A 26577-nucleotide genomic window follows, 5' to 3' on the forward strand; every position below is an offset into this window, starting at 1 on the left:
CTGCCAGGAGCGCGTCCGACCCGGCCGCGCGGTGTTGCGGTGCCCCGCCGGGCCTCTCGCCGCCTCCGCGGGGGCGAGTGCGGCGGCCATCCGGGCCGCGGGGGTGCTGAAGCGGCCCGGCGGAGCTGCCACGGGCCCGGCTGCCGGCGGGGCCGGCGGCTGCGCACCGGCGCTGCCCCCGCGGGAGCGGCGCTCCGGGTAATTATCGAGGTAACAGTCGGTAACAGACGCGTTTTTCCTTCTGCTTTGCTTTGTGTTTGGGCTCTGGCGTCCGAGGGGGTGGCGGGAGCGCGGCGTGAGGCAGGTGCCCGGTGCGGCGGGGGTGGTGACACGCCGTGTGCCTTGTCCCCCCCGCGTGCCGTGTCACCGCCGTGTCCCCGGTGCGGGCTCCGGGACCGACCGCGGCCCCGTGGTCTGGGCGTGCGGCTCATGGTCGGTGAGCGCGGGTGATGCGGGACCGGCAGGGCCGGAGGAGAAGCGGGCCGGGATTTCTAGACTCGTTTCAGGATTGCCGATCTGTTTTCCAGGGGTGTGATATTGGATTTAGTGCTGGGGTGCGTTCCCTTCCAGGATTCGACCGGGAAGGATAGCATCCTTCACTCGCAGGGAGAGCAGTAAGCCTTAAAATACTACTACAGATAGTTCCATAAATAGCATGAAGTTCCGTGTTTGGGACTCATACAGAATCCCTGGGAAGTAAGAAACCAGTAACCTGCAGAAAAATAAGGGCAGTGGCAGAATAAAAATATTTGTTTGTTAGTTTATGACCACTGCTACATTTTTTTTGCCTTACTGAAGAAAGGAGCCCCCCTCCCTCCCCAAGCATTTAAGCAGCTGGTATGTAATCTTTTAAAATGACATACTGCATTTTGTTTAGGAGTATCAGATTCTAGAGTATGGCTTTTTTTTTTGGCCTGTGAAAAAGCCTTAATGTGATTTTTGACTGGTTACATTCTGCTCTTGATACATTCTTTCTCCAGAGTGGATTGTCATCTCATTGTGCAAAAATTCACTGTAGCTTATGACTTTTATTTCCTGGGGCTAAAAAGCAGAAGTATGAATTAATAGATGTGTTATCAGGTCTTAACTGTATCCTGAGAGGAAGGTAATGATCTGGGTGCATTCATAAGACTTTATATTCATAACTGTTTGCAGCACTTCTCATACTATTTGTTCTGTGTGCTCTGAAAAGTTAAGGAAAGACATTTTTAAGCTTGGTAATTCCTTCTTGACCTGTAGATTTATGCCTCAGGAATGGCTGAAACCAAACAATGTGACTTACAGATCTAATTTTCGTTGTAGTTGTTCAGCATGCTTGTTATTGTTGGTCCCTAGAAATGGGAGGTAGGTTCATGTTTAACATTTGTATGTTCAGTGTTGATGGCTGGCTGACAAACTTGAGTCAGTCTGATGGAGCTGCTGATCTGTGTGGTGAAAATTTTTGAAACTCATAATGAAGTCAGCCTGTGGTATGGATCTGGTCCCTCTTGGCTGGTCAGGAAAACAGGGTTCTTACTCATGGATACAGAATCCTTCAGAGGGGGGAACAAACTTACTGACTTAATTCTACAGTAGTCTATTTGACCTGCAATAAGCTGGCACTTGGTTCTGAACGTTGTGCTATCTTCAAGTGTCCTATTCCACTCAAAGTAAGGATGAAGGTAATAAATTTCAGCCTCAGTTTTATTCTTTGTGTTTCACAGAACTGGGATATTTTGAGAGAGCTGTGGCTTACAGCTGTGGACAAGGAGTAGACTCTCCATACCTGTGCACCTGAGTGCTGTGGAACTTTGACAAAAGCGCTATTAATGGCCTAAAAAGAGGTGTCAGGACTGTGGTGTGTAGAAGCTGGTTCCACTTTTCAGAAGTGTTTATGGGTGGTTCCCATCTTCCGTGCTCCATCTCTCTTGCTTGGAGGATCCTGATTATGTAAGAACACTGACTAGGGCCTGTTGGACTGAGTTCGCTGGTGTGAATAACTTCTCCTTTATGGCACTTACAAAACCATAATGCCTGTAAGAAATAACTTCTCAAATCAAGAGATGTGGTTTAGCCAGAAACCTAGAAAAATCAGAATGGTATTTTTTGGAAAACTGTTACTCTTTGAAGAACTAGAGGAAATGTCTTCATGTTTGACTTAAAGCATGGTGTGCTTTTGCTGAACTGCTGAGCATTTAAGCCATTGATTTCCCCAGCTCCCATTCAGTGCTGATTGTAGGGCTTTTATTCTTCCTTTCTGTAGACCAGTGAATGGTTTGAGCCATTGAGTCATACTAAAGACCCAATTTTTTTCATTCGATTGTCAAGACTTCTGGAACAAACATCACACATGGCTCAGGACAAAGTTCAAAAGACCTATGGATAAAGCATTCTTGTTAAAGGAGATTCAGCTATGGAGTAAATTTCCAGAAAGTAGAAGGAAGAATTGAGTCCTGAATTGTTTAGTAGTCTATATTTTCTTTTAAAGTATTTGTTTCAGTGGAAGAGTAACTAAACCTGTCTTTGCAACCAACTGCTACTTACTACCATCGTGGCAAATCTAAAGAAATAATTTAGTCTGATGCTGCAGTGTTACTGGACCTAAACACTAGGTTCAGGTGGCCTGAATTCCACTGAAGCCCCTTTTCTCAGTCAATGGAGAATTCTAGGTGGTTTTGAAGAGCAATTCAGAGAATTTACATAAGACACTGAGTGGGGAGCTGCCTGAAAGCCAGCTAATAAGAAATAGGAGGCAGAAGGATTTATGTGGAATTTAGGCCATCTGAATATGGCCCTAAGATGCGACTTAGTACTACTAAGTAAGGTGTATTAACACTAAGAAGACTTGGCTTCAATTTCTATCCATTTCATCTGCTGCCGATTACTAAGCAAATTTACCATTTAAGCAGCTCCTTAAGGGTCAGGGCTTCCTGGCTCACTCCCTGTCAGGACTGACCCCCTCCACCAGCACAGCCTGTTCTGGGGGCAGCTCAGCTAAGAAGACTCTGGGGGTCATGGTGGACAGCGAGCTGGGCATGGGGCAGCCTATGCCCCATATTAACAGGAGCACAGCCAATAGGCGAAGTGAGGCAATTATCCCATTCCATTTGGCACTCATTAGGCTGCGTCCAGAATACAGCATCCAGTTGTGCTCCCCTCCCTGGGACAAAGGAAATGTCGATAAACTGGAGTGAGTTCGGTGGACAGCTGCCAAGATTGGCTTGAGTTGCAAGCTTTTGCTTTGTGAGGAGAAGTAGAGGAGCTGTGCCTGTTGTTGAGCCTGGAGAAGAAAAGGCTTGGGGGGCCCTTCCAGCACCTGTGTGAAGGTTTTCAAGAGAGTGAAGCCAAGTTCTTCACAGTGGTGCGTGGTGGGAGGACAAGAGACAGCAGGTGTGGATTGAAGTCACAGAGGCCTGTGTTTATAAGGCATTTTTCACCCTGAGGTGTGTCAAGTGGTGGGACTTGGTAGCCCAGAGCACTTGTGCAGATTCCTTCTGTGGAAATTTTCAAAGTCCAGCTGGACAAAGCCCTGAGAAAGCAGGTGTTATTTCACAGCTGATCCTGCTTTGAGCTTGAGGTTCAACCAGAGTCCCCCTGATGTCCTTTTCCACCTGAATTATCCCATGGCTCTATCTAGTTTCTGCCAACAGAGCAGTTGCAGTGGAAGGTTGTGAGCCAGCTTATTTAGGGCTGCATGTGGTCTGGCAGTTCAGGTTTATGCATCAGACTTGGAGCAGTATAGCAAGCACTCAAGCCAATCCTAAGCAGCTCTCAAATGGCAGGACTTTATTTGCTTAATTATGCAGTTGGAGTTGGAAGAACCTGCTCTTCATCCTGAGGGCCTGGTCTACATCAGGGCTTGCCATGTAGTAAAGCCTGGAGGGCTCTCAAAAGATTCAGTACGCAGCTGCAAGATACAGTTTGGGATCTAATGATTTTGAGTCTGTTGAAGGAAATCACATGGACAAGGCCATATCCAAAACACACCTGAACGGCTGTTCCGAAATGTGGGGCAGGGAAAAAGTGCAACTCTGAAAGAAACTCAAATCTTATTCTGTATTGCCTTCTGAATCGATTAAAGTTGTTCAAAATTCAAAATGGTTTGAATCAATCAATTCAAAACTTGCAAGAGTCTTTTAGTGGTCCTTGGGAGGGAATTCTCACCCACGTGTTGTCTTGTTCCTTAAGTGAGCCTGCAGCTCATGGGAAGTCAAGGTGATGACTTAAGGTGTCTGTAATCCTGGAGGAGGAGGTGGTAATTTGTCACCACCTGTGCATTGGGAAGTCATCTTTCCTTCAGTGCTCATGAGCCTTGTTAATTACAAAAATGTGCTAGGTAATTATGTTATCTGAAATGGGACAAGCTGGCTTTTCAGTCCAGTAAGTTTCCTGAAAAGCAGGGAAGATAAGATTATTGAAATTACTGATTTAAGGATTTTCACTGTTGATAGTGAAAACGACAAGAACAAAGTGCAAACCTTCTCCCATTGCACTATAAAATTGGAAATTTAGTGCTTTGTTTTTTAGGAGCTGTGTAAATATCCTTATCTTGAATGCTTGTATCTACTAGATGAAGCTAGTATGAGACCTGGAAGGGGAAAATAGATAATAAAGATTAGAAGTGACTTGCTGAAGCAGCAGAATGGCACTAATACAGTACTGCCAGGTTCAGTTCCCCATCTATTTGCTGTGTTAAATTCCTGTCTGTAGAACATTCTCTCCTGTGATAAATTCATAAGGATATGAAAACTATGTAAAAACACTTTTTCTGCATCTTTAAAGGCAAGACTTCTGCCTTTCCCTTACTGCTTTCCCGGACAAGGTATGGAACCTCATTTTGTTCAGGTTGGCTGCTCAGACATGTGGGAAACCTTGGCCATTCACAGGAAGGTTTTGCATGGGTGCTTTACTTCATGAGCAATTAGTGCCATGTGAGCCATCAGTGTCCATGGTGACATATTGGATCAGATGCACAGAAAAATTAATACCAAAGTTTTAAGACAGTATGATAAGATAGTCTGTGAAACAGTGGAGTGTGGTCTGCAGTTGTTTCACTAAACCATTATTAAAATCAATGTTTATGAGCTCATTCTATGAGAACCCATGAAAAACTGGAAAGTGGAGTATCTACAATTAACTTTTAGAATTTAGATGAGTTGGTGATTTGTGTTTGGTAAAAAGGTATCTGTAGTTGGTTTTAGGTACATGGGTATGAAGAAAGGCAGAAGGGAACAGAATAAACAGGAGATGATGGCTTGCAGGAGGATTTAAGTGGTTATGTAGAGAAACATCTGCTTTTTTGTGTCTGCAGATTTTGTCAGAGTTTTTGTTTGTGAGTGCTGAAGAGAGGTTAAAGGCAGCAGGCACACAGGGGAGGCAGCTGTCCCAGGCGTGCTCGGGCAGGAAGCTTGGTGATCTATGTGGCAAACTGGGTTTGGTCTGTTCCAGCAGTAAGTCCACAAATGACTTGTCAAGCCCTGGTAACAGGACTTTCCATGCATTTACAGCTGCAGTTTAATTGTCCTGATGAAGTACTGCTGTGCTGTATTGTTCTAGAGAAACTGTGAATAGAGAAGTGCTTTTCCTAATGGATAACTTTGAGATGCTTAGAAAACATTTTCCAATTCTGCTGTGCTGAAAACTGTGTAGATTTTATTTTTTCCCCTTTCTTGAGGGGGAAGATGCTTATGGAGATTCTTACCTGCTTCTCTTACGATCTGCACAAAAGGCTTAACCTGGTAACATCCAGTACTTTCAAGAACAAGGTACAAATCCACTTCCCCGTAGGTGTAGGGCTGTGAGCTCATGTGTGAATGTCCAGATCACCAAGCCAAGGCTGTTAGCAAGTGTTGGAAGGTGGGATGAGGGTTTTTGATCAGGAAGGCTAAGTAAAATAGACACTCAAAAAAATTTAGATCTGTAATTTACTAATAACATCAATTATAGTTAAGAAAAAGTTAATCTTCTGCCCAAATCCTGTGTTACACAGTCACAAGTGCAGTTGTGGCCAGGTCCAGGTTGTGAAAGGACTGAGACATCTGCTACCCTGACTTGGTTTTTTGTGTGTCTGTAAATGTGTATACATCTCAGATACCAGATTCTAAGAATACGGTGATTGAAACTGCCTCTATTTTAATTACATCATTAGCTTAATATTTCATGATACTTTGGGGGATTTTTTTTTTTTGAAAAGCAAGATGTATTTCGCTTGGCGTTTGAAATGTTAGCAGCTCATGAAGCAGATGAAATATCTATATTATTCTTCTAGAAATACTTAATAGTCTATTCTAGACTTCGACTTGTCAAATTGTATTAATCTAATGCTGACATCTGTATATGACAGACAAAATAATTTTGCCTGCGAATATTCACAAAATTCCTACAAATGAAGTTGGTACCTATGGCACCTTTCTTTTTAAAAAAGGCCAGTGTTCTTGAAACTTAGCAGTGAAGGCTCTACCCAGCCACGTACCTCAGCTTTGGTCGTGTTTACACAATCATAGTCTAAGGGTGTGCTTGTTTTCCCTGAAGAGAAAAACAGGACTCCCTTCTACCAAAATCTCCATCTACCTACACAGTATTTGTGTACTGATTCTGAGCTACTGACTCGAGTGATCTCCTGTGAGGATGTAGTAGTTACTTCCTCACCTTCATCCCATCCAGAACATATCTGTGGGCACTGGATATTGCCCTCTGATTTTCAACACCTGTGTTTGTAAGTTTTATATTTAAGGGTGACGCATAAGGACTTGGAGCTGAGAACCACACTTCTGTAATGCTTCTTCTCAGAGAATAAAATGGCTTCTAATTTAATGAGAGCTTGTTTCATGTTTGCTTCAAGTTATGCAATTGTTGAGCATGTTCATGACTGATCCTGTCTTGCTTTGCTTACAGAAGAAGAATAAGAGAGAAAAGGATGTTTGTTCCAGTGTGATGGAGGAGAGAGGTTGTCCTGATATTCTGTTACTTCTAAAGCTAGAAAATAGAATGATGACTCAAATGAGCAAGGAAGACTTCTTTATGCCATGCTTAAATAAATTATAGTGCTGGATTTTGAACAGAAGAGTAATTTTTCCCCAAGCAGTATAGATATAAAACCTAGCTCAAGTAGCTCTTCAGGAAAACACTGAATTCGAAATCTTTTTCCTTGGCTGTTTCTTTCTTTTGTAATGTCCTATTCCCCACTGTCCCTGGACCTTCAGAGCAGCCAAGAGAAATAAAAACTGTACAAAGTAGTTTGCAGAGAAACAGCCTACTTGTCTTTCTGTAGCTCAGCCTTTTGTGTGACTTCCCATCAGTCACCCCCCAAATTGTTGAGTGTGAAGTGTGCTGCCTATCCATAAATACATGGAGGAGTGAGGTTGAAGCATCAACAGCTAAAATCTTCTCTGGTAGTCTTCCCCAGATTTCATCAAGTGCTTAATTGGTCAATGGTTTTGCCATGGTTTCCAGGCTTTCCAGTTCCTTTTGGCAACTTGGTGTTTATGGTGTCATGTTTGTATCCATAGGAAATATTTGCTGAAGTCCTATTTCTACTGATTGTGTGTGCAGCATTCCTGGTGTCTTATAAATTGGTTTTGTTTAGTTGGAGTTTTTTGAAATCTGGAGTTAAATAAGTGAAGTAATTTTTTAGCATTAGGTCCTAAAATATACTAGGAGGGAGGTAGTTTCTGGCCATTGCAGGACAATAGTTGTATTTGGATACATACCCTGAATCTTAAGCGAAGTATTGCTGTTAAACCAGCTTAAGAGTCAAGTGTAGTCATCTGTAAACCTGGATGTTTAGGATGTGGGGTTTCACAGACACCAGTGTGAGCAATCTAAAAACAGATGACTGTTTTTGAGAAAAGGTTTATAACCTGTGGCAAAGTTACCAAAAGTGAAAATTGCATATTCCCAGAACTTTGAGCAAGTTTCATTTCTCTCTTTGTATTTGTGCTCAGCAAAAGCTCCACAGGATACTTTCTGCATTTATATAGTTGCTGGAGTGAAGCACTGCTTTCAATATATCTTGCTTAGTCCTTACAGAGAGGTTCAGTCTACAAACTCTGAAACTCCCAGTGAATCTTGTGTGAGTGTTGGCCTGAGGCAGGACTTCCTAGGGCTGTGATTTTTATAAATTGCATTCCTGTTGTTCTTCTGCTGTGGGGCTTGAGGGGGATCTCTTCATTATACCAAGAGTGAATGTTAGATAACACAATCTGAACCATGCACATGGGTTGGGAGCAGTAGTCTTTCCTTAATAAGGTAGTGATCTTTTCCAAAGGACTTGTGACTTCCATTGCAGGCCAGAGGAGAGGGATTTTTCCTATTCTGGAGTTTCAGCCACCACAGTGGAAAGCATGGGGTGTGAGAAAAGCAGATACTCTTGTGGGAACTTCTTCATTACATTTATTTTGGTAGTAAATTGCTGTAGATGACTGGACACAATAATGATGTTTTAAATAAACCCAACAAACCAAACCTAGCAAAACCCCAAGTAATTGGAACCTGAGAATGTATTTATCCTTCAAAAGAGAAAGTGTATTGAAAATGTCACCAGCTTAGCTTTTCAAATTAAATGGTGAAACATCCCACTTTATCACTTTGATAGCTTAGATCATGCTGTGGGTATGCTTCTTTCTTTGAAATGTGTTGTAAAATTTCTCTTATATGTATTGTTCATCTGGCTGATATTTTTCTTGTGAGAAATTTGTGTAAAGACTTAGAATTTTTCACACTTTTTCTTGTGAAATCTCTATCTTCATTCTGTTCTCTCAGATCTGCGTTGTTACCTGAGTGTATTCATCTGCTGCTTGTTTTCAGGAGCTTCTGGTGTAAGGTTGTCAGGTCCCTCAAGATTTGAACCAAACTGTGCAGTTGTTTTGATGTTAATCAGTAGCTATAGGTAGGCAGTTATGATTAAGCAATTGCATTTTGAAACCTGTAGAGACTTGTAGGCTTGGCTAATCTTCTGCTTTGAAGAAAGGGGAACACAATCCCAAGATGAAAGGGCTGTCTGAACCAGAGCCACCAGGAATGAAATCAGCAGGACTGAGTGGTAACTGGAGAAAGGTGATTCTGGCAGGGGGGTCATGGCCACCAGCCCATTGACCACCTGCTCAAAACAGACCCCTGACTCTAATGTGAGAAGAGCTGTGCATGTGGACTAATTAGCAGGAGTAGTGAGAGAGATAACCAGTGAATTTGAGTACTAATTAGTGAAAAAGCTGTTTAATTTGTAACCAAGGAACACTGATACCTTTGTTAAAATGTGTAACTAGTGTAAAGTTTTGATGACTTTGTGGGGTTACACCTAGATCCCTACTTTGTGCAAATTAGAATAAAGAAATAAAACATCTTGTCTTGGTGTGTGAATTGACACTGCACACCAGGTAATGAGCCAGCATCAGGGACAACAGTTATCCCTACCAAAAGCCCATCAAATAGAGAAGAAATGTTAAAGAAAGAAGGCAAAGACAACATAAATATACAGGCTTACCAGATTTTGGACCTGGCCACCTGGTAGTTTTTGAAAAATGAATATAGGATAATGGGTAATAATTTTTACTGTAGTACTACATGAACTCAAATTCATCTAGAAGTACATGAGAACAATTTTCTGCGTGCATAGCTTCTGCTGGAGAAAAAAATACTGAAGCACCTTTACAGTTAAAAATGTGTGGGATTGTTTTGTTAGATTTTTTTGTTGTTGTTCTGATCTAATGAATACATGACTGGGATACGGTACAAACCACACTGAATGTATGGCAGCAGACCGTCTATTTTTGTTTTGTTTTCTAAGAAACAAACAAGCCAGAAATGTTCGTGCCTTAGCATTTCGGATTTCCCAGAAATTGCAGAACTGATCTTAGGCTGTGTTTTGTAGTAGAAAACAGCACATGAAACCATTCTGGTGAGTCTCTTGGATTCGGATGGAAAGTAGAGTCTGCCTCCCAGTGGAAGTACTTAAGGCGATTGACTTAAATGAGTGGAAAATTACTTAGGAATTTGGAGAGTTATAAACTGGCAGAGATAACTATGCTGTTACACCACTTCTTCAGTAGGCAAAGGTTACTGGTGAAGCTTCTGGCTTATTTTTATGCAGACTTTTTTCGTACTCTATGTGCAGTGGTGTTGATGTTCTTGTTTAAGTACTCTTCCATGTTTAATTTGTATCTGTGGTTTAAAAATTTAGCAGTATGCTGGGGAAATTGGTGGTTTCATCTCTCTCTAACAGTGAATTGGCAGATACCAAAGTTCCTCTGAGGCCTTCTGCAGTAGCAAGGTACTTTATCCGTTAGTTTCTTTTTTTTCTCTGTCACAAGCATGAAAACATTTAATTTAGTTTGGTGCTAAATGCATCTTTTAAATGCTCTAATAACTGCTTGTGAAAAGGAACAGAAGCAATATATTGACAGTATCTGGTAAAGTGCCTGGAACGAATTAAGACACTTGTTTGCCATGAAGCGTCATGTATGTAGTGGGAGGAGGAGGTGAAAGGTGGAGCAGCCCTGGATTGTGTTCTGGCATAGCCATTACTTTGTTACTTGATTTTAAGTAAGTGTTTTTAGCACACTGCCTTCTTTTTGGGAAGTTTGGGTTTGCTGACAAAGTTGTCACCTTAGAGCTGTGTTTTATTGTTCTTATTAATAGAAGATGTGTTTGTCAATCCATTAAATATCTAAACTGTCTTGGATAAGTTAAGAAAACCCCCTTATTTAAGGAAAGTAAGTTTTCAAATGTTTTAAATAGAAAACATCTAAGGTACAGAATTGCAACGGGGTTTGCATTTTTAGTTGATTTTATTGGAAGGGTGCTCATGTTGTGGGTGAAGGTAGCTTTAGGAATGTTTAAATATTGTTCCTGGAGCTCATTATTGCTGAACTCACTGATTTAGTTTTATTTTTTGCCTGGAACAAAGGTTCAAACTTAAGTTTGTAGTCTGTGTGAATCAGACTGTGTGTTGAAGTCCTGAAGCTTTTTTGTGGGGGAAATAAATCTGTTTGTCTTGTTTGTGATGTCACTTTAGCTTTCAGTTTCTAGTAGATGTCACTGTCTTTGTTATGTTAGGAAGCAGAGGAGAGAGGTACGAACCTGGGCCCTCGCTGTCCTGCAGTGTGCAGTGATATTTCTGACAGTGGGGCTTGGGTGTACCTAGAAGAGGTTGATGTCAAATAGAAGTTTTTAATACCCACTTACCATTACCTTTTTAGAATAACTGGATATACCAAGGATCTATTTAAGAGAGAGTGCAGCTTTGTGCCCTCAAGAAATGTCCGTTCCTTCTGTCTGGTTTAGTTCTGTGCTACCACGTTTGTCTCCCTGTTGTCTGCCAACACTAGGTGTGATTTCCACCCCCCCCTTGATGTAAATGAGCCTACTAAGAGGAAAAGGAATCTTTTCTAGATAGTAAAACTTCTTGCTTTGTATCAAAATTTACTTAATACCATAGAATGTCTCTCTAGGGTAAAAGGACTTCTTTGGTTCATGTAATTCATACTGTTGTAGTATCTTGGTGTTTAACAAGGACATAATTATTTATCCTAATAACATGCTTTCTGGCTGCCTCCTAAAGAAATAGGAGTATCGTTTTACAAACGTAACACTGGCACGTGAAGGACATAAATTCAACCCCTTTGTATTGATAGGAATGTTATTAGCCTATGCCCAAAGTTTTAAAGGTATTTAATCTTGTAGCACCTGAAACTCCCAAGGCTGAGCTCCGAAAAAAGTAAGTAGTGAGATCATTAGTAGGAGAGCAGCAGGTTAATCCCCCAGTCCGCAGCTCTGCCCTGATCCCGAAGTGTGCTGTGACACCCACGTCACTAGGCCTCCTGCTATCGCTCTGTGCTGAGCTCCGTTCCTCCCATCGGGTTTCATTTGCAGCTCGACTGCTAGGCTCCTTCCATCTCCTCCTCCGGCTTTGCCTTGTCAGTAACTCCTGACAGTTCATGGTTACTCAGTTTGAGATAGTAGAAGAATAACATCTTTTGTAGTGCTAATTTTCTGTTGATTTAGGTACTTACAGTGACTCAAGGTAGGCTCAAATGAGTACCAAAGTTAATACAAAGGAAAATCCACCATTCCACTCTGAGGAGAGGGTTTAAACTGGGTCAACAAGCTAATCTGACTCATTCCTAGCCACACAGGCACTCGTGTGTTGATGCAATGGAGGGCAACAGCGGAATTACCTTTTGGAGATGAACAGTCTGTTTTTATTCGCAGCCCAGCGTTAAATCTGCTTGAGCCAAACTGAAATCACACTCTCAGGCTGTGCAGTTCACGAGCAACCTTTCCTCCCCCAGCCGTCTGTTAAACTCCTACCTTGGGAACTGGTTTGTTCCAGGTCATGATGCCTCTTTCCTGATGGTCTGTGTGTGCTCTCCTGGGCTTTTCAGAAACATGCTCATGCAGAGAAGTGCTTGAGTTACCCTCGGGACTGGAGTTGAGTTGTGGATTTGCTTATGCTGAAGCATTGGGTGGGTCGAGTTGTGGGGGCAGGAGTGGGAATGCTGAGGTGGCTCTGGCCATCGGCTAGCGTTGCATTCCCTGGCAGAGCAACGGGAAGCATTTAAAGAGCCTTAGGATTCACCCAGGGTTGTGCTAGAAGTGGGTCACAGCTGGAGGCCTGCAGGTGATCTGAATAATGTAGCTCAGAATTACCCTACAGGTGCTTTCAGAGAGTGTATTCTCTCCATGTCCTGAAGATTTATTTGCCTCCTTTTGAGAGCAGAGCCATAATCAACAGCAATTTTGGTTTCCCACCATCCCTCTTTCTGTGTAAGACAACAGCAGTTTCAGAGCATGTGGAGCAGCAGGGAGAGCAAAGTCCAGGGAGAGACAGGTTATCTCTTGTTCAGGACTGGGAGTGAGACATCGAGGACTGGAGTTGATGAGGGAATCCGTTTCATTCTTGTCTGCTTGCTTGAAAGAGTTTCAGAAAAATCTCTGAGTGTGTGCCTGTGTTACAGCCATGCAATCCTCTTCCAGATCTTTCTGTAGCAGAGGCTGTTCGATAACTGTGACAAGCCCTGAGTGGTCATGTGGAACTGTTGAGGAAGGTCCTGCTGGGTTTATTCCCAGTGGGTGGTGGTCCCTGGGGGCTGGTGTGCTGAGCGTTGCTTTTCCTCTGTGTTGAGAGCAGATGTCCTTTGGGACAGAGCTATGGATCTGTTCCCAGCTTGACTGCAGAGAGGCACTCCTGTTTGTAACAGGGTACAGGTCTGCTGGGTGAAGGGCTTTGTGGATGTTTGAGAGCCTCATGGGAAGTCTTCTCCCTTGTGCTAGAAGTGATGCTGAGACCCAGGCAGCAGCCTGGAAAAGGGTGACTTGGAGAGGTTGGAGGCTGGAAAATCAGCAAGTGGGGGTCAAGGACAGTGTGTGCGCTTGTGTGGAAACCACAGGGCCTATGAGAGAGGAGACTGCCAGGATGGCCTGGAGGTTGCTGGCACACCTGTTGCTGGGGGGCACTACAGCTCCCACGAGCAGTGCCAGGGCAGCAGTGCTCAGGGAATGCAGGAGGTGGTGGGAGGAGAGACTTGTGGAAAGCAGTGAAGGGTGAGTTGGGGAGGTGAGGTGTGTCCTTGTGCCCACTCTGCTGTTGCTTCCAATTCAGGAGGATGTGCTGAGCACTAGCTCTTCTCCAGGGACCCAGAGCATACATTTCTGCCATTCAGTAGGACTTGCTGGGATTTCTATCCCTTCTGTTTCAAGAAATATGTGAAGATACTTGTGCTGTATCTGTGATGAACATCTGTTTTCAAATATAACTGCTCTTTAAACCCATATTGCAAAAGAGACCTTCCACTTAGATGGGTACATGTTTGGGATTCTCCTCTGCACACCGTTCATCGCCTCAGGCTCTCCTTGCTTCACAGTCCAGGGAGTTTGCCTGTGAAGCAAAGGCTGTTGCTTCTGTGTACCTTTGGTTTGCTTTTTTATTTTTATACAGATGACTACATGAGTATTTATAAATGAGTAATAGGGATTTCTTTCTTTTTGGTCTCCTTTTTTGTAAAAGGCTCACTTGCTGGGTGCTAGCAAATACTGGCAGCTCTTGAGTGAATTCCAGATGTAGTAAAAATCTGCCTTTTCAGGGTTGTTGATGTTACTTTTTAAGTCCAGATGTAAACTAAGAGAAGCTGATTTTTGCTACAGTTAGAAGTTTGTATTGTGGGCTTTGTTATATTGTCTTGGGTACTCCTAATGTTACATTCTGTAATGACGAGATTGGGCAGTACCTGAAGATACTCAGTTATCTTGTCTGTTAAAGCTTAACCCTATGAATAACCTTTTCATCCTTTCTGTGAATGTTAATAAATCAGGAGGTTTTTTTGCATGATTTGCTGATAAGAGAAATTTAGTGTGTGTTCCTACAACTATAAATTGTTGACCAAAATGTTTTTTTGCAAGAGTGTCTTGGAGTCTCTGGGATGGAGCTTGGTTTTGTTTGATTAGTATGTGTAAAGTCGTGGCAGTCAAAAAATGGGGCAGTCAGCACCCTGGATGCTCACCTCAAGCAGCAAATAGTTAATCAACTGGAAAATATTATCTTTAAGAACTGAATAGCTGTGTAAATAATGTTTGAAGAAAGGTAATAGGTACAAAATATTTCCATTTGCCTATTTTAAATGTGATTTTCTGGCACAGGTTTTCAAGACTTCTTTCTGCAAAGGACAATAGATAAAACTTTGTATAGTAGAGCAAAATCAGTAAATACAATTATTACTATTTTATTAAGTCTTTTTGTAAAGTGTTCAAGAATATTTTATTACTCAGGCTGAAATGTGTTCTCTGTGTGGGTGGATACACAATGATAGGTCTATTTTTTTCTACCCTAAATGGTAGAAGCAGCGTACATTGAAAGCCACTGGGGAGTTAGAATTTGTCAGGGGGACGAGCACCATGAGCTCGTGAGTTTTACTGAAGCTATTGCAGCCACCTTGATTGTATGGGACTCAAGCCCAAACTGGCTGTGCTGTGTGTTACATCTGCCTTTGTGTTAACTTGGATGTAGTGGGCCTGGACTCTGAGGTGAGACAGTGCAGTATCAGATGAGGAAAAGGTTTCATTTATTTATTACAAAATAAGTGAAAAAATGGATGATGCGTTTTATAATTGCCATATTTAATGGAGATTTTCCATTTTTAGATTTCACGCAGTTGCCTGTGACAGCTCCTATTGAGTAAACTGAGACTGGAACATCTTGTATCAGCTCTTGTACCTGTACCTGCCACGATGAGAAGTTGCATAAGGTTTTTTTTTTCTTGTTAATTCATGCTTTTATCATAATGTAATTGTTGTAAGCAGGTCAATTAGTAAACACATTCCTTTAAGGATTTTTTCTTTCTCATCTAACAGAAGTTTTATTCTAAAACTAAAGGGTATAACAGTATTAGTATAAGTAGTATATCAGGCCAAATCACTGATTATGTATTAAGCAGGATCAGTCCTGAAAAGTACTGGTTTACTTCTCCAGACTCATGAATGAGTGTGCTGGTTGCTGCTTCTTTTTGTTGAACAAGTGTGTCAAATTTAATTAGTGGTCTTGCTCTTTCCCATTTGGTGACTATCAGACTAAACATGAATTACATGTAACTGAACAGCCCTTACATATGTGCAGAACCCTTTGCTTGTGCAGATTTTCGAGAAGTTATATTCTTGTATAAATTAGCAGCTCTTTCATCCAGGATTTCACCTCTCAAACTTTCCTGCATCACTAGTCAGGGTTTGAGCACTGATTCCTCAAAAGCCCCAGCAGGATTATGTGAAACCAGGATGGATGTGTGTTGTGTAATAACCTGAGTGTTCACAGCTAACCTGCAGACCAAGCCACTAAGTTAGAATATTACCACCTGTCATGTGTTTTTATTTGTCAGTGATTAAGCAGGAGCTACCTAAGAACAAAATTCCAGTGTTGAAAAGGCAGTGAACTTTCTCACTGTGTCATAGTCTAATACTTGCAAAAACTGCTTAGGATCATGTCCTGCTTTCTCTTCCCTGCCCTAAAATGATGGGTTTGCTTATACTCATTTTATGGTCAGAAGCAGTCACATGCTTCCAAAATTAATAAGGTGACAACATATTGTACTTCTGTGAAATTTTAAAACCATGTATAGTACTTCAGTAAACCTTTCGAAGTTTCATTTTTGTTGTATAGTTCTTCTTTTTTAAAGGCAAAATATTAAACAGCAAACACTTCTCTTTTAGGCCTTGCAAATCTGATATAACCTTGGAAAATTCTCTAAAACTTCTAATTTTTAGATTAGTTCTGGAAATTGATTTTTAATAATATATTTTCATTTCAAATTTTTAAAACAGCTACATTAAATGTTTGAAATAGCAATTGTTACAGAGAAAAATGCATGAGCAAGCATTGTATCTTAATGCAAACAGTCTTATTCTTTTACATTGTCATTAAAAGTGGTTTTCTTAATGGAGGTTAAATGACCTTTTTTATTTAAAAAAAAAAAAAACTAGCAGAAAATGTACTGTCATGTTCAGCTGCATTGGTTTTGCTTGCTGTAAAACATAATTGCCTTACAGCCAGCACTGCAGCCTCAAGTTAGGGTAGAGTTTTGCTTCTACATTGTCATCAAAATGATTTTTTTTATTGAATGCTTAGTGATTCATTTAGCTGATTTTGATGTTCTCCTGGGAATGGCAGTGATAAATCTGTTGGGCATGAGGGCATTTTAAACTGCATCTCCTTTGCTTACCTGGTATTTTCCTCTTCAACAACATAGCAAATAAATAAACAAAATGATGAGTTAAAATACAACTTCTGTTCTTCAGTTACACAAGGAAAGAGGGGGAGCCTTTCTATTGCCACCAAGGAACTTTCTTTTTTGTTGTGGCTCAGCTCTCATTAGAACCATCACCCTACAAAGATACTGGAACTTACCCTTCTAATGAAACTACTAGAATATATTTTTCTGTCTTGTTCAGAAGGCACTGCACTTTCCCAGTGTCTAATTACAATGGTAATTACAATTAGTTACAAGCATAAATGCTCTGTAAATATCACGGTCTGAAATCCATTGCCAAATTCTTAAGACATTAGCATCGGAGCTCTCTCTCACTGAAGTTTGCTATCTCCTAATCATAAGAGTTTGAAGGAAAAAAAAGTGGAGTCTTACTTGGCCTGTAAGATAAGAAACTGCATTTGAAAAAGATACTTTTTAATCTTAAAAACATTACATTTTGAGTGAAAAAAAATGGTCTTAATTTTTAAGAAACTGTTTTTAATAGATGGCTTGTAATAGCCTCACTTCTGTGAAGGACTAACTGAAATAATTAGCAATTTACTCAGGGTAAGAGATGTACATCAGAGCAGATTCCTAGAGCTGGATACTTACTTTTCTGAGCTAGGAGGACAGTCCAAGACATTTCCCTTTAGTCTATCCTGTTGGAGTGTTCCTCAGACCCTTTCTTGCAATGCAGCCTTTTATGAAATGGTGGGCAAAGCACAGTTTATGTCTGCAATTCAAAGCAAAGATTTCCGGGTTTGGGGGTTATTCTGCAAGAGTGAGCCAGAAGAGAGAACTTGACGTGAGACCTTGGCATGGTTATCATAGAAATAGTGGAAAAGGTTCCTCTCTCCTTCTGAGGAAAGAATAAAGCTGTTGGGATAACTGCAAAATGAAATGGCAGGCTACTCTTCTGGAAGGGTTCAGTGGCTCTCTAACCAAGAGAAGTTATGAAACCTAGGGAGACTATTAATTGAGCAGGCTTCACTGTTTGTCAGAAGGGAATTTCTTTGGAGAACTGTTTGCCTAAAGGTATTAAATGAGTTGCTTTAATTTTTGTGTTTGGTTAAATTGTGTTTCTACTGTGTAGGTAGAGAGAAATTCTCCAGCTTTATAAGGAGGAATAAGATGTTCACGTCCTGAACTGGGCCAGGCAAGATTCTAGCACAACATACAACTTTTTGAGAAATGGGTAAACTCTTGCTGTGTGAACTCTGGATTCAGCTTTAAAACGTCTTGTTCTGTGCTGCTATCAACAACAGCATAATTTTTCTGGCCTGCAGTAGCTGATTGGCTGGCTCATGATTATTTTCATTAAGTACCCTTCAGTGACAGCCTAAGAACATAAGTCTCTTCAAGCGATTACTGAATTTGCCCTTTAGCCTATTTAAGTTTGTTGTTTATTTGTCATTGCTTTTTGCCTTTGATCTGAAAATGAAAATATATACACTTCCATTTTATTTATTTTTTATATTTTAAGTCTCCTTCCCCTCCTGCTGCTTGTTGTAGTAAGTCCCTACTGTGAAGAGCTCCTATGGTTTATTTGTGTATGTGTCTCAGGATGCTCTGCAGAACAGACTTTGATGTAGTGCCTGTAGTGATGCAGTGTTAACAGTGAGGTTACAGCAGCTTGTTAGGGAGAAAGACGATCATGAAATATTTTTGCTTGGAGTTTTAGGAAATTTTAGGGAAAGATGGAATTAATCTCATCCTACAAATGAAGGATGTTGGATTGATCTGTTCTCAAAAAGACTGCAGATCTAGGATTAATGAAGCAAGGTTTCCATTACTACTGAAGGATCTTATATGATTTAAACACTACTTTTTTCAACTCAAATTTCTTTTCTTTAGGGTTTCCAGCGAGTTAATGGAGAAAGTCAGAGTGTAAGACATCAGCACAGAATAATACATGTTATGAGTGAAAATTTACTTAATTTAGAATTGTCAAAAGCTGTGCATCTTATGTATACATCTTTATTAGTTGCTTGATTTAATAAGTTGTATCAATACATTTGAAAGGTTAACTGAGTGAAGTGCATTTGTAGTTTATTATGTCCAAAACACTGATTTTGAATTGCTAGTGGCTCACTGACTTGCAGAAATCCATCTTCAGCCATTTTGGCAACCGTCCCTGATTTCCATAAAGATTTCAATTATTTTGTTGATTTATCTTTTTTAACCTTTTAGACAGATGGCATAATTTCTTAACAGTAGAATACATTAAAAGTTGCATCATCATTGTGGCCATTGGATATGGTAAATAATGCTTTTAAAAATGAAAACAAGTGAATATTCTGGCATCATTAGGGACTCTGGAAAAAAAAACAACAACTCTTCATAGTGCTGTTGCTAAGAATTTGGGGATATTTCTAAGCTGTTTTCTGGTATTTACCCAATATTACTTAACTCATTGTCACGTTTATTGATACTAGTGGGCCCATTGCATACTGGTTCTGAGAGTGAAATCATAGGACTGATGGGGAATAAACCCCTAGGTTTAAACCAGCAAAGTTCTGTCACATACCGAGCTTCCCTTCTCTTAGGTGGGTGTCCCAGTGTGTCCAAGGCTTGGAAAGCATTTCAATGTCCTTAATGATTGGACCTTAAGTCCCATGCACAGAGTGGTGACATTGCCTGTGTTCATAGGGCTTGTTGGGAGGCTGGTGATTCACAGTCAGGGCTCATAGAGATTGCTAGTGAAGGTGCACATGGAGGTGCTCTGATGTTGTTGAAGAGGATCTTTTAAATTGTGTAATCACAAAACATTTTCAAATAAATAGATGCCATGCGCATGTCATTGTGCTGCAATCTGCTGGAGTGGAACAGTTCCACCTCGTCTATCCGTGTCTGGTTTCATTTGTATACGGGGTTCAGACCTCTAGCCTCATTTCAGCATAAGACAACCTACTGGGATATGGATTGTAATATTATGTTTGAAAATACCTCCCTGCCAACAATGATAGTTTACGACTAACTTCTTCTTTTCTCTTTTCAGATCTTTTTGGATCCCTGTCTAGCTGATCCATGTTTCCAAATTCTCTCTTGTAACATTCTCAAGCAGCCAAAATGAAGTTGAAGCATAACATCAACCCTGTTCTTCTACAGTTTATAAACTTTATCGTCCTGGTGTATTCCCTTATAACGTACATTCCGTGGTACATACTTTCAGGATCAAAGCAGGCTATAGCAAAAGCCAAGCAGGTTAAAGCCAGACCTGTGAATAACAAGCCTGGGGGTGCATACAGATCTGTTAACAGTCTGCATTGCTTAGCTTCAGTTTTATATCCTGGATGTGATACACTCGACAAAGTTTTTAAATATGCTAAAACTAAATATAAGGACAAAAAACTCTTGGGAACACGGGAAATCCTAAAAGAGGAAGATGAAATCCAGCCATCAGGAAAAGTTTTTAAAAAGGTAAGTCTTTTGGCAGTCTGCCTACAAGAATTTTTTTTCAAAGTATGTTTACTTTCTTAGGCAGCACTTCTAGTCCAGTAAAGCAAAGCTGGGGAAAAAATTAATTTCTCTACTTGGATTCAGTAGCTGTGAAAAGAGTTAAATGATCTAATTCCTAGTCTTTAAATACTCTGTATTTAAACCAAATCTAAACCTTTTTGCATTCTTGAATAGATATCCTATTTATGGTGTCAGTCAAAGAAAAAACACAAGTTTGTTTTAGGTATTTGTTTTTAATATTCAGCTGGTGATGTAAGTGGCTTTAAAGGTTTCTTTTTAAAGTGAATTAATAAAGTCTCCCTTTGTGTTATTCTGAACTATAATCAGATAAATATACAAAAATTACTAGATGCCAGTACTCAGATGTGCCTGTCCAGCAGACTTAGTTGTGATTTAAGGATTTGCTGTTCTGTCCTGAGAATTCAGGACTTAAATGAATTTTTTGTTTGGAAAAGGATTGCACAGATTCCATTGGAGGAGTCTTTTTTTCTTTGAGTCTCCTTTAAGGTGAACTACTCTGCTAATCTCTAATCCTGCTGTGTGTGGGAGATGTGATTCTAGTATCTGACAGCAGCTCGGTTGTCTGAAGAGACTGGCTTTTTATAGTGTGTGATGTTCAAGCCGGTATTATCATTTGCTGCTTTGTATTTGTTCAGACACATTGAAAAATGCACTTTTGCCTGAAGAAGCAAGGCAGAATAGTGTAACAGAATATGCACATTTGTGCATATCTCTGTGTTAAAGGTCTGCGTTTTTGTATTAGAAGTTGTTAAATCCACAATAGATAATTTTTAGTTAAGATTAGTTTCCTTGCAGATGAAAAAAATTTCTCTTCATTCTGCTAGTTTTAATTCTGATAGAGGAGTATGTTTAAAATAGAATTTGATTAATATCACAATATATGGCAAAGTTTAGTTCTGTTAAAATCTTTATACAAGCTTTACTTGTTAGTGAAACTTCCTCTTAGCTGTGGAGTTAGTTTTTCAGTACGAAGGAAATGCTGGGATGAATGGTTACATGTAACCTTTCTCGATGCACATTTTGCTGCCTCATTACACTATAAAGAAAAAGAAAGTTCATGTTGTACAAAGAAAGGCTTTTGAGCACAAATCAGAATTTTGGCTGCCTGTGGTATGTGCCCTGTTTTTTAATCATAATTGCTAATGTAAGACTTAAGAACTTAGGAGTTTTAGCCTTTTCCATTATGCAAGCAAAGCAGTTGTGAATATTAGAAATCTGAAGAATGTTTGTGTTGATCCACTTAAATTATTTGTTTCTGAGTATTTAGACTTAGAAATTTCCCAAGTTAGGTAATTTTGTCTAAGCTTGACACAAGGGTTCATTATGGCCGGTTGCTATACTTGCCCTCGTGTTACTTTGTTCCAAGTTGTGGCATTATCACGCAGGTCCACTTTTAATTTTTTTTTTCCATTAGGGAATACAGTGTTTCTTAACACCTCATAGCATGTTTTAGTAAGTGAGGAAAATAAGAACAGTTCACAAGATACCTTGTTGATTCAAAATGTCAAGGTTCTGTTCCTTTGATTTCTGTCTTTCATTCCAGACACCTTTTTATTGCCTGGTTCTCTTTAGCAAAGCCAGCTTGTTGAGGTTTGGCGCAGTTCTTCAAAAAGGTGCACAACAAGTTTAATTTTTAGGTATAATGCATGTAATTTCTATACCTTACAGGAGCTGCAATATATTTATATATTATATGTATCTCTCAAAACAAAGTAAAATATTCAGCTTTTGATTATTGGGAAAACTAAGTGTGCTCGCACTTGTAGCTAAAATTATTTAAAGCTTATCAACATCTTTAAGATCAGGTACTGCATTAATTTATTCTGAGAACAATGATATTCCAGATAATCTGTAATTTCTTGAATTTTTATGCTAGTGTATTGTTCCAAAATTTTTAGTTTTTTCTGTGCAATGCCAAAGTAGCAGAAATTCATGGATGTGAATAAAATACAAATACTTGCTTATGCACTGGTTGCATTTCATAGTAATTCATATATGGTTAGTTCTTCTATTTCCTTCTCTAGTGTACTTATCCAGTTTCCTTCTCCAATATCATGCACACCTATTATTAATTTCATAAAACATGTATTTAAGTCAGGATAAAATAATGTTGAAAGTACCTTGGAGATTGAGATGTAATTAATTGGAAAAATGACTTAATTTAAGCACAGCTGAAATTTTATGATGCCCAAATGATGAGCTTCATTCTGCTGGCTGATTATTTTATGTCATCTTAGTTATAGATTATATCATCAGGTGCTTGCTTTGATCCACGTTGGTATGTGGATTTTGCTTTGCATGTGTTCTTTTGTTGGTTTATTTTTTGAGGGAGATGTTTGTTTGTTTTGGGGGTTGTTTGTCTTGCTCTGCTTTAAAAAGGGTTGGTAACCAAGAACTGAATTAATGGGAACATAATAAATAAGACACAGTGGGGAGAAGAAAACACGGCTTTGTTGGGGAAGGTGATGCATCTAAAGCCTGAGAGACTTGGGTGCAACAGCAAGCACGTGGGCAAACACTTGGGAGTTCAGAACTTTACTCATTATTGCTGATACTGGAACTTAAAGTGAAGGAACAGGAAGGTTCTTGCCATGCCAAGTCGTTGAGCAGTAAGAGAGTCAAATATGATGTTGAAATCCATAGATTTCTATGTAAATTACATGTTAGGGTAGGGTTTTTTTAGATATATTCAGCTGCAATCCATGTTTTCATGTGAAAAAAGGCCAGATGTGGGAATTTCAAATAACCTCTTTTGTATTATTTTTAATATGCTTTTACAAGAAAATATATTTAATTCATGATCACTGGTTTCCAAATCATAGTCAAGGTTCTCTAAACCTTATAAGGTACTTTTAGGAAGACCTTCAAAGGTAACTGAGGTCAGGTAGTTTAATGACTCTACATGAGCCTGCAGCTTTATGGAGAACATTTTTGCACTAAAAATTTTAGTATCTCCATAAAATCTGGGTAAAAGAAACGTTAACTGTGTGTTTAGTCTCTATGCTTTTCTGGATTTCCGAATGTTGGTACAGTCTAGATACTTACTAGTGTTTTGTGCTGCGTGACCCATGTGACTCAGCCTGCAGTTTAAATGTGGAGCACGAGAGGGCAGCGTGTTCCTGTGGAATGCTGTTTCCAGGTGAAACCCCAGAGCCGCAGTCCCTGCTGGGTGCTGTTTGTGGGGCTCTTTAATCAATGCTCAAACTCGACTTCTTGGGCCCTTTTGCTAACTCTGGACAGTTACTTTCTTTCCGTGTGTAATTCATTATTAAGCAGAAGTAACCTCTGAAAGTTCTGAAGTTAAATGTGTGTGAATGTTTAAAGGATTATGGCACCTAATGCCAGTCTTATCAGCTGTTTGCAGCAGAAGCAGAATCACAGAATTGTCAGGGTTGGAAGGGACTTCTGGAGATAATCCAGTCAAACCCCCTGCCCAGGTACAGTCACCAGGCAGGTGACACAGGCATGTGTCCAGGTGGGTTTGGAATGTCTCCAGAGGAGGAGAACAGGGCAGCTGTTCCAGTGCTTTGCCATCCTCAGTGCAAAGAAGTTCTTCCTCATGTTGAAGTGGAACTTCTTAGGTTTTAGTTTATGGCCATTGCCATAAACTGGGAACCCTTGAAAAGAGTCTGGCACCATCCTCTTGGCGCTCCTTTGAGGTATTTGTATGCATTAATGAAATCTCCTCCGTCTTCTCCAGACTGAACAGCCCCAGCTCCTACAATCTCCCCTTGCAAGAGAGATGCTCCAGACCCCTCATCATCTTTGTGGCATCCACTGGACTCTGTCCTGTAGCTCCTTGTGTTTCTTGCACTGTACATTGGAAAATGTTAGCAAAAACTACTGAGGGAAAGGCCAAGAAGGGAGATGGATTTGGAGACATAAACCATAACCTGCTCTGTGTCCTGCAAAGGAGTCTTGTAGAGAAATGCAGGAGAAAGGGACATAGAGGCAGTATAGTAATAGGTATATATGAATATCTCTTATTCACTAATGTGTACATAATATAAATAATACGTTGTAGGGAGGGAATAGAGAAGAAACACTGGGCATGGGGAGAAAACACTGGAATTTAAGTATCTGGAAGGCAGGAGGAAAGTAAAACGCAAAATTACTGCATTGAAAAAGGTCTTACTTGTTCTCATGTCAGTGTTCTTCACAAATGTATTTTTATATAATAGCTGTAGCTAACAGTGCTATACATCCTTAAAAAGGATTTTTCCTTCTTAAGAAAAGAAAGCACCAGTGAGGTCTTTCACTACATATCAAATTTGCTTAAGCAATGAGGATTAATTATTTAGAGAATAAAAAAAGGGGAAAAAAGCAGAATCACAAGTGTTATTTGGAGAGATTAGGTTTTGGCCATTTAATGATTTATTTTCCCCAATTCCATGAGTTACAGAATGAGTGGTGGAAATTACTAAAAGACGTTATGGATTGGCAAACCTATGATAAACAGTAAGAAGAATCTGCTTGTATTTCTTGGCCTAATTATTTGTGAGCAGTTTTCCTGAGGCCACGCTGTAGGCAGAATATAATGGAGAAAAGGGTGTTGCTCAATTCACTGCTATAAATTGTTTTCAGCTGATGAGCTTGTCAAGAACTTCCATGTCTGCCAAAAATACTGCCTTTGGGGAAAAAAGTGTCCCAAATAGGAATTTAAATTCCAAATTACCGAAATTTGGATAGACAGGAAGAGGTGCAATATTTTCTTTGGAAGCAGTAAGAGTTTTCCACACCAGAAATATCTTGATGTGTTGAAACAATCAGGGACTCCCAGGTACCCCCTCTTCTTCAGGGGGCTGTGGCAGTGAGCAGCAGCCATAGGTGAGCCCCTACCCCACATGCTGCCATTTCAACCTGATGTTTCTGCTCCAGAAAGGTTTTGGGGTTTGAAACAGCCTGTTTGCCACTGAAACAGAGCTTGTGTAAATAAGCCAGGAAAACCCAAGCAGATATTTGAGTGAGAAATATGTATTTTCTGTTGGAATTGCTATATATTGCTGTTGTTGGCAAATGCTGGATTTTTGGGCTTGTTAAATGATATTTTCCCATGAGAACATTTGTGAAATTTCCAAGCAGCTGCACATGTACCTGTTTGTCCTGCTAAACTAGTAAGTTAATGAGCAATATGCAGTGAAGCTGTAATAGGTACAACTCATTACCTAATTGTAACTTGAGCAGTTTGGAAGAGTGTCTTGACAAAGGAAGTCTACTAGATTTTATTTTTCTTTTAGAGTTTGAGAGAGATTTTAAAATACATTTCATTAAGGAAGTGTGTGGAAATACAGACTCATTAGAAATGTAGTTACATGTCAAAAAGTTGTTAGATTTGACAACCCAAAGTTTGAAATTTAGTTCAAGTTGATGAATGAAATGTGGAAAAAAGAATGCAGGAGGATGCAAAAGTTTGCTTTTCTACCTTTTTTTAGTGTTTGCTTGCATTTATTATTAATGCTGTGTAAAGAACATGTCTGAAATACTTGATTAAAATATTATGTTTTTCAAAATTGTCAGTGTGCTTATAGAAATAGATGGATAGGATATAATACTTTAGAGTATAGATTTTCAGTATAAAACATCTTCATACTGTATCTACATATGAAGACTTCTAGGTTGGTCTCAAAGAAACATCCTGTCACTCAGTAAGGAAATAGTTCTGCAAGGTGCAAGTTCACACATATAAATCTAGGTAGTGACCTGTAAATTCATTTCCAGTTTTGTTGTGCACCAGCTTTCCCATATGGAAAAGTGAGATTGCATAATATTTTCTACATGACTTCTCAGAACTGAGGTTTGCCAGTAATTTCCTATCCTGTCTTCTGTCCGGCTTTTGTTTAACAGTAAAAAAAGGGCAAAATTATTACTACTTATCCCCTTGACATTTGTTTCAGAACAAAGGGAAAGGGATTTCACAATTTCTGACTGAGGGCCCATGGATATACTGCTTTATGGATTCCAGTTTCCCTTTTTTTAACTTTTTTTTAAATGGACATCCGAGTGTCATATTTGTGTAGGAGAATTGTAGCCCAAATATCCAAGAAAGCAAATACAGAGAATGTACTGTGCTAACTAGTGCTTTTCATCCTTTACATAAACCCAACCTCTTTAAAAAGTAGAGGTATATAGGCCAGATAGCCTCACACAGCTTTTCAGAGGGCTTCTGAAGCTACAAAGCATGGTGGGAATCATGTGCTTCCCTCATGTGAAAATGGAATAACATGCATGGAGATATTGCAGTATTTGTGTTGGGACTTCCACAGGCCCTGTAGCTTTTGGCAAGAAAAAGTATCATCTTTATCTTGAGTAAACTGCTGTTAAAATTCAAGCACGTTACTCAAACATCTGTGGATTCTTCATGTGGGTGAAGATTTAGTAGGACATGTATTAA

At 39.9% G+C, this 26577-nt stretch overlaps 1 protein-coding gene across 6 annotated transcripts in view; it reads left to right on the plus strand.

Annotated features, from left to right (window-relative positions):
* ACSL3 (acyl-CoA synthetase long chain family member 3) overlaps positions 1 to 26577 on the plus strand; it is a 51772-nt gene that overhangs the window by 200 nt on the left and 24995 nt on the right. For 4 of the 6 annotated variants that reach the window (XM_032119345.1, XM_032119344.1, XM_032119348.1 and 1 more), the window contains exons 2-3: positions 15112 to 15215; positions 19705 to 20126. In XM_032119345.1, coding sequence (XP_031975236.1) covers positions 19776 to 20126 — 351 coding nt within the window. In that variant the 5' untranslated portion in view covers positions 15112 to 15215; positions 19705 to 19775. The remainder of the gene's footprint in view (positions 1 to 15111; positions 15216 to 19704; positions 20127 to 26577) is intronic. The other 2 variants (XM_032119347.1, XM_032119346.1) reach the window with 1 other exon arrangement.

This window comes from Corvus moneduloides, chromosome 10, assembly GCF_009650955.1.
Source record: "Corvus moneduloides isolate bCorMon1 chromosome 10, bCorMon1.pri, whole genome shotgun sequence".
NCBI classification, from domain to species: domain Eukaryota; kingdom Metazoa; phylum Chordata; class Aves; order Passeriformes; family Corvidae; genus Corvus; species Corvus moneduloides.